At 39.4% G+C, this 13,128-nt stretch overlaps 1 protein-coding gene across 3 annotated transcripts in view; it reads left to right on the forward strand.

Annotated features, from left to right (window-relative positions):
- TLN2 (talin 2) overlaps nt 1-13,128 on the forward strand; it is a 234,034-nt gene that overhangs the window by 200,101 nt on the left and 20,805 nt on the right. For all 3 annotated transcript variants that reach the window (XM_075045499.1, XM_075045498.1, XM_075045501.1), the window contains 4 exons: nt 501-626; nt 2,186-2,302; nt 4,566-4,751; nt 10,015-10,122. In XM_075045499.1, coding sequence (XP_074901600.1) covers nt 501-626; nt 2,186-2,302; nt 4,566-4,751; nt 10,015-10,122 — 537 coding nt within the window. The remainder of the gene's footprint in view (nt 1-500; nt 627-2,185; nt 2,303-4,565; nt 4,752-10,014; nt 10,123-13,128) is intronic.

Raw genomic sequence — 13,128 nt, forward strand, 5'->3', positions numbered from 1 at the left:
AGCTTCTTACAGAGGTTCAACTTCCTTTTCCCTGAAAGAATGTCTCCCTTTAACACCTAGCCATAGCAAGTATATTTGATCTTTCAGTAAGTGATTTCTGAATTGGTACATAACTGTAGCATTAGACTGTAAGCTTATGATCAATCTGTCTCCTTGCTCTTGTCCTGCTTCCACCCAAAGGGTGAAGAACATGGAGAAAAGTAAACCTCCCCTTAGGGAAGCTCAGAGGAAGGAAATCCTACCTGCAATCAGCATTTCAATTTCTTCACAGGAAATAGTCACTTTTATAGATTCTGACCGGTTATATGAAATACTGTAGCTATCAACACAGCTTTTCCTTTTCCAGAATATTGTGTGTTTTACTGGGGTAGAGGGAGGGTGGTACTATTTGTGTACCAGTAGTAGATTTTTTTTATTTTTTTTTTTTTTTTAGCTATTTACGCCCTCATCCAGGCTACTGTTTCTTGCCTGAGGCTTACAGCTATTTCTCATTCCTATAGGTTGTCCTGATCAATGCTATCAAGGATGTTGCAAAGGCCCTTTCTGATCTCATTGGTGCTACTAAAGGAGCTGCTAGCAAACCAGCAGATGATCCATCCATGTACCAGCTGAAAGGTGCTGCCAAGGTAAAACCTTATTCTTACATTTTATTTGAAAGTATCTGTGCAATCACGCTTGATAGACATGTGAAGCTTGGTTTTCAGCAATTTCTGATTGCCTGAAATCTCATCTCTTCCTTTGTTTCATTATCATCCTGGGATGATACAGAAAAACAAGAAGACACTATCGAGTTTCCATGAAGCTATCAGTTTTTGTAGGCTGTCAGGTGACTTTTGTGTTTTTATGAAAGAACTGTAATTTTTCTGAAGAGAAACCTCTTTCTTTTGCAAGCCTGTATTGAAGGGTAGGTTCTCCTTTAAGAATACTACAGAGTAAAGTTTATCCAGTGTAAAATGGTACCTAAATACTTACATTCTAAACAATGACATGCTCAGGATAAGCATGTGGCCTCCTTATTTAGCCCTTGCATCTTGGGGAAGGGGGGGAGAAGGGGAGGAAAGGAAGGGAAAAAAAGCCATCCAATAACTCTACAGTAGGATATTGTGCATTTCTGATCCCTCCCTCCTAGATCTTTCCAGGAAGTACATAGGTACGAAAGCTCAAAACTCACACAGGTTACACTATACCTGTGATATCTTTGTGCTCTATTTTCTCTGCACCTGAGATGTATTATGACATTTGCCTCACAAAGACCTTGTGGCTTTGTGTCTACAAAATATTTCCAGATGTGGAGATTTAGGTGATATTACTTCTGCTTTCACATTATGAGAGTGTCGTGGTAGCTTCTTGCTTGGCTGGAAGCTCTTCTCACTCTCATGTCTGTTGCTTACCTGTAAGACCTGTGCCTCTCTTCCTTTCAGAGCATATGATAACAGTATACTGTTGAGGCGCTACTAGAAAATGACCCATCTAGTCAAGAAAAGTGGCTTCTTGGCTATTCCTGCTGTGAAGAGCTCTCTGTGTTTTAAGTCATAATTGTCAAGAAGCTGGCCTTTCTGCCTCTACCTTTTTCATTGTAGTCGTCATTTGTATCTCAACATACTGGGGTATAGGAAAGGTGTAGTTATTATACTGACAGTTACGTTATTCTGCATCAGCACTATTGGGTTTGTAACAGGAGCAGTAACACTGATTCTATATCTGCATTTGGGCTTGAGACTGGTGTTTGGCTCCTTGCTTACCTGGGGTTTTATCTGATTGCAGAGAATGCATTGGTTAAATTTCAAAAAGAAATACAATACCTCAATTCACATCTCTTCCAACTTGCAATGTAACATGTGCCAGAAGAAAAGACAGTAACATAATCTGTGTAAGAGACCTCACCTAGAAATGTTGTGAATTTTCCATTTTTTTTGTACAATTTTTGCCAGAACGCTCACACTTAAGATAATATCACTGTGCAGTTAGTTGTGCCACGTTTCTGCAGTTTACAGGGAGCTTTCAGAAACTGGTCAACAGAGCAGCTGGTATTTAGTCTCGTAACAAGACAGTTCATGAAGCTTCTTAGGCTCTATTAGAAGTAGTAATGCTCCCTAGCTTAATTTGCCTTGCTGCATACCCTGCTGTCTCTGAAAAACGGGAGGAAGGAATCACGTATTTTTGTCTTCACCTCTCTCTTCTTCAGGTGATGGTAACAAATGTCACATCACTTTTGAAGACTGTTAAAGCAGTAGAAGATGAAGCTACTCGAGGGACAAGAGCTCTTGAGGCCACAATTGAATACATCAAACAGGAACTCACGGTACAGAACAAAATAGCCATACGTGGCAGTTTTCTGAAAGTATGCTCTTGCACTCAAACCAGCCTGCCCAGGCACTCCTCCTCAAGCTATGCTTTGCTGCCTTGCAGTGCATTGGTGCAGTTTGGTTCTCCATCTGTTGCAAATCATCTCTGAAAGTACAATTACAATGCCACTTCAGCCTATGTACTTTCAAATGTTACCAGTCTCCACTTTGAGATTTGAGATGCTACCATCATGTACAAATCTGGAAGCAACTGCTGCTTTGTTCTTTAGATGTTAAGCTTTCACTACAGATATTCTTTTTAGTCCAGTGCTGTTCACTTTTTTTGATCCTGGCTTTGGTAATGTTACCTCAGCATCATAGCCATATTGCACCTGCAGTTTAATCTTGTTTCTATTTTTCCTTTATTATGAAATGATACTACCAGTGATACATAGTCTGCTCTCTGATATTTTATCTGAGCAGGAATTAACAATAGCATGGAATTCTCTCCCAAATTAGGTGTTAGACCATGACAATTGTTTTCCTTCCTCTTTAAGATCTAAAAGTATAGCCTCCAGCTGCAGATTTCAGTTAATTTTTTTTACTAGTACACTACTCAGTGACATAAATTAATACCTCCATATTTGTGAAGAAGCCTGATTTTTTTCCTTCCTTTACTTACAGGCCATTTTTATAAAAAAACCTATCAACATACTCTTCAGCAGAAAATATTTTGTTGTAGAGTCTGTGGATTAGCAATTCTTATGCTGTAACTGCACTGGCACAGTGCAGAGCCTTGTCAAGTGCTGTCCATAAAACATCTCTTTTTCATTGTGTGAGCAATGCTGTTGTAATGAAGAAATAACTCTTGTTTATTTTAATTTTTATTTTTTTTTTAAATCTGTATATAGTTGTTGGGAATTCATACAGCGTCTGCAGTGGTAAAAACTGCTTCAGTACCTGATCAGGAAAGTTCTGTACAATATCTAGTGCACGTTACTGTTGTGTATCCTCATGAAGACCTGACTAAGTTGTATTCCTTCCCATAACTCTGATCTAAAACATGTCCAGATCTGTCATTGAAGGATTGTGCATTATCACATCTGCTTTCTCAGTCTGGTTGGTATCTCTTTGAAATGTTCCTCCTCTTCCTTTTCCTTTTGTCAGCATTGCTAAGGAATGGGTCTGTGGTGGTGGTGGCCTCATCTCTTTAATGAGGAGAAAAGTGGAGTACTAGGAGAGAGTTGAGAGAGGAACTGAGGATGGGACGTATGGGCTCAAGAAAAAGCATCAAGATTGACTTGGAACTCCAGGGAGTGAATCTAAGCCATGTTGAGGGATGTCCTTCACATACTTAACTAGAGGGGTTTTTTTAACATCTCTTTCGTTTCTGGAGAGAGAAAGTGAAAAACTGATGAACTGGGAGCATGGGATAGACCAGGCTCACTTTTGTCCAGACATTTGCGTTCTGTAACCACTAGCCTGCTTAGGCTGCACTGTGTGTATTCAAGAAATCTCTCCTGATTAATTGTGCACTCTGAATTGCCCCTGCACAGTAAAAGACTGGCAAGCAAATACAGACTAAAGCTTGGGAAAAGGAAATACAGGATAAAAGTAAGGTTACCCAGCTCTTGTTACATACATCTTACCACAGTTCTTGTATTCCAGTATTCATGAGAGTAATGTGTACTGTCCAATAATTTGAACTATTTTCACACAATTCAACCAGCAAAATTATATCTTTAGGTTCCTAAGGGAGACTAAGTATAGCGTAAGAGACAATGCTCCACCTCTGCTTTTTTAAGAGCTATTTGAATATTTTAGTGATGGTCTCACACTGTCCTGCACTGTACTATCAACAAGGGCTCGGTAAGGCCCAGCCTCTGCAGCGGAAGGATCTCCTCATGTGAGTAGACCAGCCTAAGCAGCAGTCAGATGAAAAAAGAATATAATTAAAGGAATAGTAATTCATTTGATCCTGTAACACTTTGAACAGCTGTCTGTTAACAAACTGTCATCCAGGTAGTTAAATGGCAGGCAAGATGAATGGGTTAATATTTTGTTGTATGCTTCCCTCAGCTTATTGTTTCTTTCTGCTGTCTGTAGGTGAGCAGGCTTATCAGGACCAGGCTCATGACAAGCAAGAATAATACTCAAGTACTCGGAATATGTTTCTCATTTCCTGCTGTTCAAAGGCAGCTTCCAGTTGCTGTCTCTTTCTCATGGTTGTTCTGCTTTGACTTGAATGGTATCAGGCTTTCCTTCTGCTTTCACTTTTAGGTGTTTCAGTCAAGCGAGGTTCCAGAAAAGACATCATCACCTGAAGAATCAATCCGGATGACGAAAGGAATCACCATGGCAACTGCCAAAGCTGTTGCAGCTGGGAACTCATGCAGACAGGAGGATGTGATTGCTACAGCGAATCTGAGCCGCAAAGCAGTAGCTGACATGCTAACAGCTTGTAAGGTAAAGATTCACTTCCTTGCCTAAGACTAATTTTTTTTTTTTTTTGGTGCACGTGTGTTCCTCTAAATCCCTTGAATGCTATAGTTTCTGTTCAGTTTCTTTGTATTAATGCTCTACTTTTCAGATGAGAAAGTTAATGGCTGTGATAATTTTAAGGGAACGTCTCTCTCAGAAAGGATTTTCTGTGCTATGCACAAAAAAAGAAATAGCACTAATATTGACTATTTTCTTTTTGTGAAAATGATAAGTTTTATTTGACCAGAAATTTCCAGTTTCCTATTAAACTGGAAGACACACAATCTGTGCAAGTAGTAGAATATAAGAATAATCCTATGGTCACAAATATGATTTCAGTATTTCTAGGAAGAGTGAAAGGAATGGTGAAAGGAATCACTCGGGTCTATTTTTAGTAGTCCTTTCCACCCCTAACCAAATCTGTTGGTTTGCTCAATTTCTTCTGCGCTTTTCAAGAATGTGTTTTGCCTTTGCAGTAAAAATATTGGTACCCTGTTTTCTACAGTTGCTTGCGCTAGACAACTTTCAAAAACTGACCTGCAAAACTGGGGGGAAAGTATCTGTCATATAAATAAATGGCTATTAAGCCATTTGGCATTGTTCTGGTGATAAAAAAGATTTAGGCATAAATTAAAAAAAAGGCATTATAAAGATCTCATTCCTTTTGGTCTTCAGTAGTAACACAAAGTGCCTTTGCCTGTAAACTATATTTATTTACTTTTGCCTTTACATATATGGAAGATGACAGTAAAATAACAGTGCTCTCTGTGAGGTGTCTGATTTTCAGTATTTGGTCAAATCCTAACTGCCTACATCAGTCCCAGATTAATTTTAGCCTAATACTGCCCAGGTAGAAGGGTTAATTTTGTTTTTAAAATAATCCTCATACAAAAGTGCAAGTTCTAATATAACATAGAACTGGATTTATACAAAACCATTGAATGAAACTTTTTATTTTGACTTAGTTTTCTGATGGGGATTTCAGTGTCTGACAGTTCTTGAGCACTTTGTATGCTTCAAATTTTGATTCTGTCTTCTCCACTTCATAAACCCAGAAGGTCAACAAAGCAAAGCAGCTCTAATTTGCATGGGAAAATTAAACAACTGTGCTCCTTACATGGGAACTACTGTAGCCTAATATGTCTTAGGTACAAGCCAGTTAATTGAAACTTCTAAGGGAGTGCAACATTCTGACAAATCAATTCAGGCACAAATTCAGATGCTGAGGTGCACTAAACATCCTTTGTCATTTGGAAGTAGCTAGTGCAGATACATTTTTATTTCGATCTCTTCAAACAGGCAGCAAATTCTCAGGAACAGTATCCTGTTTCCAAAAATGTTATAAACACACTCACATACACTATATACAGCCCAATACATAATTTTGAACATTTAATTATGAACATTCATCTTTTTATATTTGCTCCCAGTTAATTTAATGGTTTAGGAGTTCATGCCTTGCAAGCGGCCGACAGGATGAAACTTCCTGCAAACTGAATAATGGAGGTCTGGGATGCTGGAAAAGCATTCATGATCTCCCAGGGAATTACCTTCACAAAGCAAGCAATCTACAGAAGGAAAATGGCTGGGAATCATTTTACTTACCTGTAATGGTACACTGACAAGGAGTAAGACGTAGTTTTATCTTATCTACCATTCCTAAAATCAAGAGCGGTTGTTGAGCAAACGGGAATAAAAGCCTCCAGGTATACTATGTCATTTAACAAATCTTTTAAATACACAGTTTGTACCAGACTTTATTTCGAAAACCCTGTTTCTACAAATTTTGCTCAGAGAATTAGAAATCTTATGCCATTAACTTCTACAAATTGATTATTTTACATAGCATTTCCATGATAAGCCTCATCCCTTGAATTTTATGGGTAGGATCTAGCAATCTTAGCCTCACTATGCTGTAAAAGCTGTGCAATGCCTTGCGACTTGGTTTTTGTGACATTTGACAAATACTGGAGGGGCTTCCAGTGTGATTACGCTAGTCTGTACAATAAGCACTGACAAATAATCAGATTTTGATGTCCTTTGGGCTAAGACAAAAGTGTGTGTATATGAGCTATGGTAGAATTGCATACAATATAGTTCAGATTTCCCTGGTGCCGGGAATTTAAGTTCTATTTCACTGCCAGCTGCCTAAGGCAAGTAGTATTTGACTTATTAGGAGTTATATATATGCTTATGCTTGTTCTGCTGTATGTGAATTTACAGTGCTCATTACTAATTCTATACTCTATAAGTAGATGCCATTTCAAAAGACAATGAGGTTGACTACTGCGGGATATAATGAACAAAGACAACTCTCATTAAAGTCATTGGAAACACTGTAATTACATTTACTGAAGGTTGGAGCAGGCCCTAAGATAATAACAATTTCTGTCTTTATTACCTATTTGTATAAAATAATGACTATGCAGTAAGTAACCTGTGCATAATATCACTATTTTTAATGATTGCTGTTGAAAAGTAAACGGGTATGAAAGGTCCATCAAAAACATAGAAAATAATTGAAACGAGTAATGACTTAGATCGTTACATAGCCAGTAGGTTGATGGAAATGATTATTCACCTTTTCTCAGCATTCGTGAGACTGCATCTAGAATACTGTGTCCAATTTTGGGCTCCCCAAAAGGGGTACTGATGAAACTGGAGCGAGCTCAGCAGAGCCCGCCCAGACGGTTGGGGCTGGAGCGCAGGCCCTGTGAGGAGATGCTGAAGAACTGCCTGTTCAGCCTGGAGAAGAGATGACTTTGAGGGGACCTCACAGCAGCCCTCTAAAACCTACCGGGAGATTGCTGAGAGGAGACAGTCTTGGGCTATTTACCTGAGGTGCACAGCAGGAGAACAAAACACAATGGTCCAAAAATGAATCATAGGAACATCCAATTATTCCACTGTGGGGATAATAAGGCATTGAGACAGGGGCCTAAAGAGGATATGAAATCTCCGTCTTTGGAAGTTTTCAAAGACCTAAGTGATCTGGTCTGAATTTAATGTTGACCCAGGCTTAGGCAGGAGGTTGGACTATGTGAATTCTCCCGGTTCCTTCAAACAGCACTGACTTTTTGACACTGACTATCTTAGTACATTTTAGTTCCACAAGTTATTCATCAGTGCTGACAGGCTAGAAGTTGTAGTACTGGAGTCAAGTAGTGCTTGCTGCTTTACTGTCTTGAAAGCACGTGAAGAGAAAAGGAGGTCTGATAGTGAAAGGAAGCCTCAGCATGAGGAAATAAATGTGTGTTCTAGTTCTTCGGACACATGTTTTAGTTTGAGATGCTTTAGTAGGCTTTCTGTGCAAGTCTGGAAAACTAAACATTTCTGTTGTGAGTTCTAACTGGCGTAGTGAGATGTCTGTTGGGATGTCTCTGGGCTACAAAAATGTCTTCCTAAAATGACTTTATCACCTCTTCAGTCTGCTGTGAAGTATATGGTTTAAGACTCACTGAACCTTAGAAATGCTCCCAAAATATTCTGATATCAGTCTTGGCTACGTATGCAAGCATAAGAAGTTTATATTTCTCTTCTACGGATGTTTGTTCTAATTGCATGTGTAACAATAATATTTAAGTGCAGAAGAGGCATATTAGGGTACTTACAATGGATTCATATGAAACACGGGGGGATCCTTCTGCCTTATTTGAAAATGAAAAATAAGCTGTTCTGGATTTTGGGGGCTCATTTGAAGTATGCTGAAGGTGGGGAAAGTCCTATGCTGCTTCCTCCCACCTCCTTTCCCTTCAGATGATTTGTTGACAAGATGAAGAGATGGAGGTGGCTGATGAAAGCCGTTTTCATGCTCTGCTGACCTTGAACTTCCCGGCAGAGGGAGCCCACAGACCAGCTCCAGGCCCAGCTGACAACTGCGCTTGCTCGGGATGTTGAGGGTTGCAGGAAGGGCTCGAAATAAGTAAGCAGTGAGATAATCCCCTGTCCCAGTGGAAGATATGAGGCTGCAGGGGTGGAAGGAGTTGTTTTGTAAGAGGAAATGCTAATTTTTAAGATTTTTAGAAAGTTTCGCTTGTCAACAGCTAGCACTTCTGTTCAATAAAAAAGTTCCCTAGAAGTTTATTTTAGAAAATACAAAGCTTGAAGAGGCTGCAGTTTTCACTTCTGATTAAAAATAAAATGGTTGAATTAGTCAGGCTTATGTCAGATGTCAGACATTATACTTAGTGGAAATCCTTAAGAAGTCAAAGAACTGACTCTGCTGCTTCTCTGTATTTAAACAGATGGTTCCAGCACTGCCTATTGCTGTGTTAAATCCCTATGTCAAGCTAAAGCCATTAATAAGCTTTTACTTACAATGTGTTACCAGATAACAAAAAAGCAGCTAATGCTTTTTTTGGGTGGGTGGGTTGGTTGGGTGGGTTGGGGTTTGTGTCTCTCATGTAAAATAATGATATCCCAGCACTTCCATAGCACTTTTCATCTGCCATTTGTGAAGCTTTTTACAAGGAACAAACTATTATCTTTATCTTGCAGAATGGAGAAGGAGAAGTGAGACACCCACATTTGACCCATGCACTGGGCTGGTGGTTGACCTCTGACTGGCCCAAAGTCTTCTGGGGCCAGTCCAGTGCTTTGGTCTCTAAACCAGATGGCCATTTCTGCTTTAAATTCCTTGATGGCAGGCTGTACAGGCTTACAATAAAAAAATTATTTTAGCATATATCTAACCTGTAAGATGTAAACGGCCATTTGTGGGCAGCAAAACGACACTTAAAATTTTTAGTTTTGCTGGTATTAGTAAAAAAGAAGAGCCACAATAGCATAACCTTTGCACTGTAGCACGGTATATACGCAACCCAAGAGCCCGTTTCAGTCCCAAGATGTTTCTAAGTGATATATTTTCATTAGAGGAAATCATATATCCTCCTGTATTTTCAAATGGTTCTTCAAGGGTTTCTCTATTTGTTCTCAACTGGCAGAAAGAAGTAGTACTACTGCTGACAATACCTAAGGAAGGACACTAAGAAAGACTGCAGATGCACACCCAGACAGGAGGATGTGCTGAGAAAAGGAAAAGTGTTCCCAGTGCCATTCTCAGAATGGGAGCTCTGCTGCTCTTTGAGCGCAGTTTGCTTACACCTTTACAACAGAAACGGCTGGCCCTCAAGCTCAAATGTCATTTGCATGTTATGAAAAAACTCTTCCCTTCTCTTTCCCCTATCTTCTCTGTGCCAGCCTCCTCTTGGAGCAGTTTTGGGGTACTAATATTGTTTTGCCTCCTCAGCAAGCATCATATCACCCAGATGTAAGTGAAGAAGTTCGAGAGAGAGCCCTGCGCTTTGGAACAGAATGTACCCTGGGATACTTGGAACTCCTGGAACATGTTCTTCTGGTAAGGAGTCATCTGCATGCACATACTGGATCCCTTCCAAGGAGAATAATTTCTTTGACCTCTTTCTATAGTGGCTGCTAGTGACACATTTTTATCAGTTTGTCATAAGATTATGAACAGTTTTGTTATTCAGGAAAAGCAAGATAAAGTGAACTCAGTACTTCAGCTCAAACTGCAAGACAGAAGGAAGACTGGAAGTACTTAAATGGGACTGAATTCTGGGTTGGATCTGGAGGCACTATGGGTCCTGACCTAAAAATGGTCCCCAACAAAGAAATGAAAATAAGACACTTCAGTATTCTTTTAAGCCCACTATAAGCGTTAGACATATTAGGCACACTCCTGTCCCCCAGACCAAAGAGGTTACGTAATCTTTATGAAAGCCCTTTTACATGCCTTTTGCAGTCCTGATTCCAGGAAAATAAGAGGCACCTACTCAATGCCATCCCAAAACCCCAAGCCAGCACTACCTCACAAAGAGCTCTCCAACTCATGCCAGACATGACACCTCCGTAGCTCTGCATAAAACTTCTCCGCTGAAATCCAAACTCATGAATGCTGCTGTCCATTGGCTTTTCTTGACCATACATATTTATCACATAATATATTGTTCTGCTGTTGCTATTACATTTGTAGTAAGTAATAATGTGTGTTTGAACTAACACTTGTGAGATATTGAAGTCCTGGAGGTGAATTAAATCAGCAGTCATCTTCATGGATGCCCAGAGATTTCTTTTAAGTGGCTTTAAGCTGACATATTGAAGTCTCTGAAACTGTAATTTGCAGCTGCTAGCTGTAGATTAGTAAATCCAAGTCAGTTTTACTGCTGAGAATACAGCATGTCTAATAAATCACATCAACTCATTGAAATATACATAACATAGAAGTAAACTCACAGTTATGCTTGCCACTAGCAGGGAAAATAGTTCAAGAAAGATTGAACTTGTTAATGTAATTCCTACAGCTGCATAGCAGTAAGTAATTTAGCATTAGATATGTGATCCATTTTTAGTTCAGAAGTACTTTGGGGAATTTTTCAGATTTGGTCTCCTGAACTCATAGTACTTGTTTCAAACAAGAACAGACCAAAGACTTGAGTCATTTTTTGCTCATTTTATTTTTCTGTCTCTGCTTAAGTAGAGAGGCTTAAGGTAACGAAGGCCTGATCCTCTAATAAAGCGGAACAAGCCTTTCTTACCTTAAGCTGCTTTACTTTAAGGGCCCTAAAGCCATGAGAAAATTCCACACCCCACCCCGCCCCTGCCCAGCAATGTTTGCTGCCTTAGAAAACTGACTCTGTGATCACAACCACAATAGAAGAGCATAATGCCTGCATGGAAAAAAAGATATATGGAGTGGTAACTTCATCCTGACTCTTTGCTAATGTCTGTCTAGCACTAGACACGTACACACATAATACAGACATGCTGTGCTTCATAAATGTAAACTGGATCTGGAAAGTAGATTAAAAAAAATCACTTTCAGAGGAACATTGAACTAAGTAAATGACAGACTTTTTGCTCTACGGACTTTTGCCTTCTTTCCCCTGAGTTTTATCTCTTGGGAGTTGTGGCAGAGACACAGTCTAGATGTAATCCAAGAGATTTGTTTGCTTGTTCTGTGGTTACCTGAGCTGTTCTCCTGCCATACACAATCTTGCTAACTTAACATCCTATCTCAGATTTGTTTTGCTTGGATAAAAGAAAAAAATAGCAAGATGGTTTCAGTGTCAGACAATCCTGTTGCTTCCTGATCCCTGTTACTCTGGTAGTTTAGTACCACTAGGTCTACAGTCTCATTTAATTTATAACCTCCCGAAACACAGATCATCTCAGATTAAAAATCTCTAATTAGTCCACGTGGCACCTTGTGATAGAATTGTTAATAAATTCAGTCACACCCTTGGTAGTCAGGCTAGGGATGATTGCATGGGTGCCTCAACACAGGGATGCCAAGGAATACTATTCGGCAACCTTATTTCTTTGAAGATGGTACTTTTTAGGTGCAAGAGTTGTCAGATGCAGTATCTAAGATTTCTTAAGCCAGTGTATTGACTTGTGCAGAGGTTGCATTGGGCAAATAGCACAAAACTGACTTGATTACTCAAAGGAATATCCCTCTAATCACCTACCTAGGGGTAGGGTGTGGGAACACACTAATTCAAGCTGATGGGCATGCACAAATTTGTATAAAACAACTTGTAAATTATATTCTTAGCAAGGTTAAAGACTGACCTGCCCTCCTACATATTCATATGCTCCATCTTGGTCAGTTTTGATGCATGCTGAGTTGAGGGGAAGTCTGAAGCTTTTGTTGTTGTTCTCATGCCATGCCTGTACATGACTCTGCAGGGGATGAGAATCTGCTGTGAATTCTAAACTGGCTTTAAAACAATGCAGTTTGTAAACCACCTAGTTTTAAAATTTGTATCCATTTGTTCAATTCCAACATTGTCACCACTATCATAGGTGGCACTAGTGTCACAGTTGCTGGAGCAGAAAATGTTCTTTGCTATAGTCCTGACTGACCACATTCATATGTTTTTGGACATTTTTGCTTGTGTGGGAAGATAACCCCTGAGATGCTCAATGCTCAACTCCTGCCATACTAAGGGATTACGCAGTGTATAAACCTTGGTTATAACTGTGTTGTTACATTTTGTTAGCATTGCAGATTGTTCAGCTATTGAGGATTCATGTACTTCTGTTTACTATGGAAACTAGTTGACTAAAGATCATCCTTAGGAAGCAGACCAGTCCACCCATACATTGACAGGGCAGTTCCAGAGAGACAGAATTCCTCGTGTGGCAGAGTTCTCACCAGATGAAGTTAAGAAAACAGTTCAGTTTAGTTTATTCTGTCAAAGTAAGGGCATTTGATTTTTGCAAAAATCAAATCATTGCAAAATGGGAAACACACTTAGAAAAGATAAAATGTATTTTCAATGCGCATCTAGTTTTTAGAGCTGCTTTGCAGAGGAGTTTTTGAAAACCTTAAGAAAATGCA

Source organism: Buteo buteo, chromosome 13 (genome assembly GCF_964188355.1).
Source record: "Buteo buteo chromosome 13, bButBut1.hap1.1, whole genome shotgun sequence".
Taxonomy (NCBI): domain Eukaryota; kingdom Metazoa; phylum Chordata; class Aves; order Accipitriformes; family Accipitridae; genus Buteo; species Buteo buteo.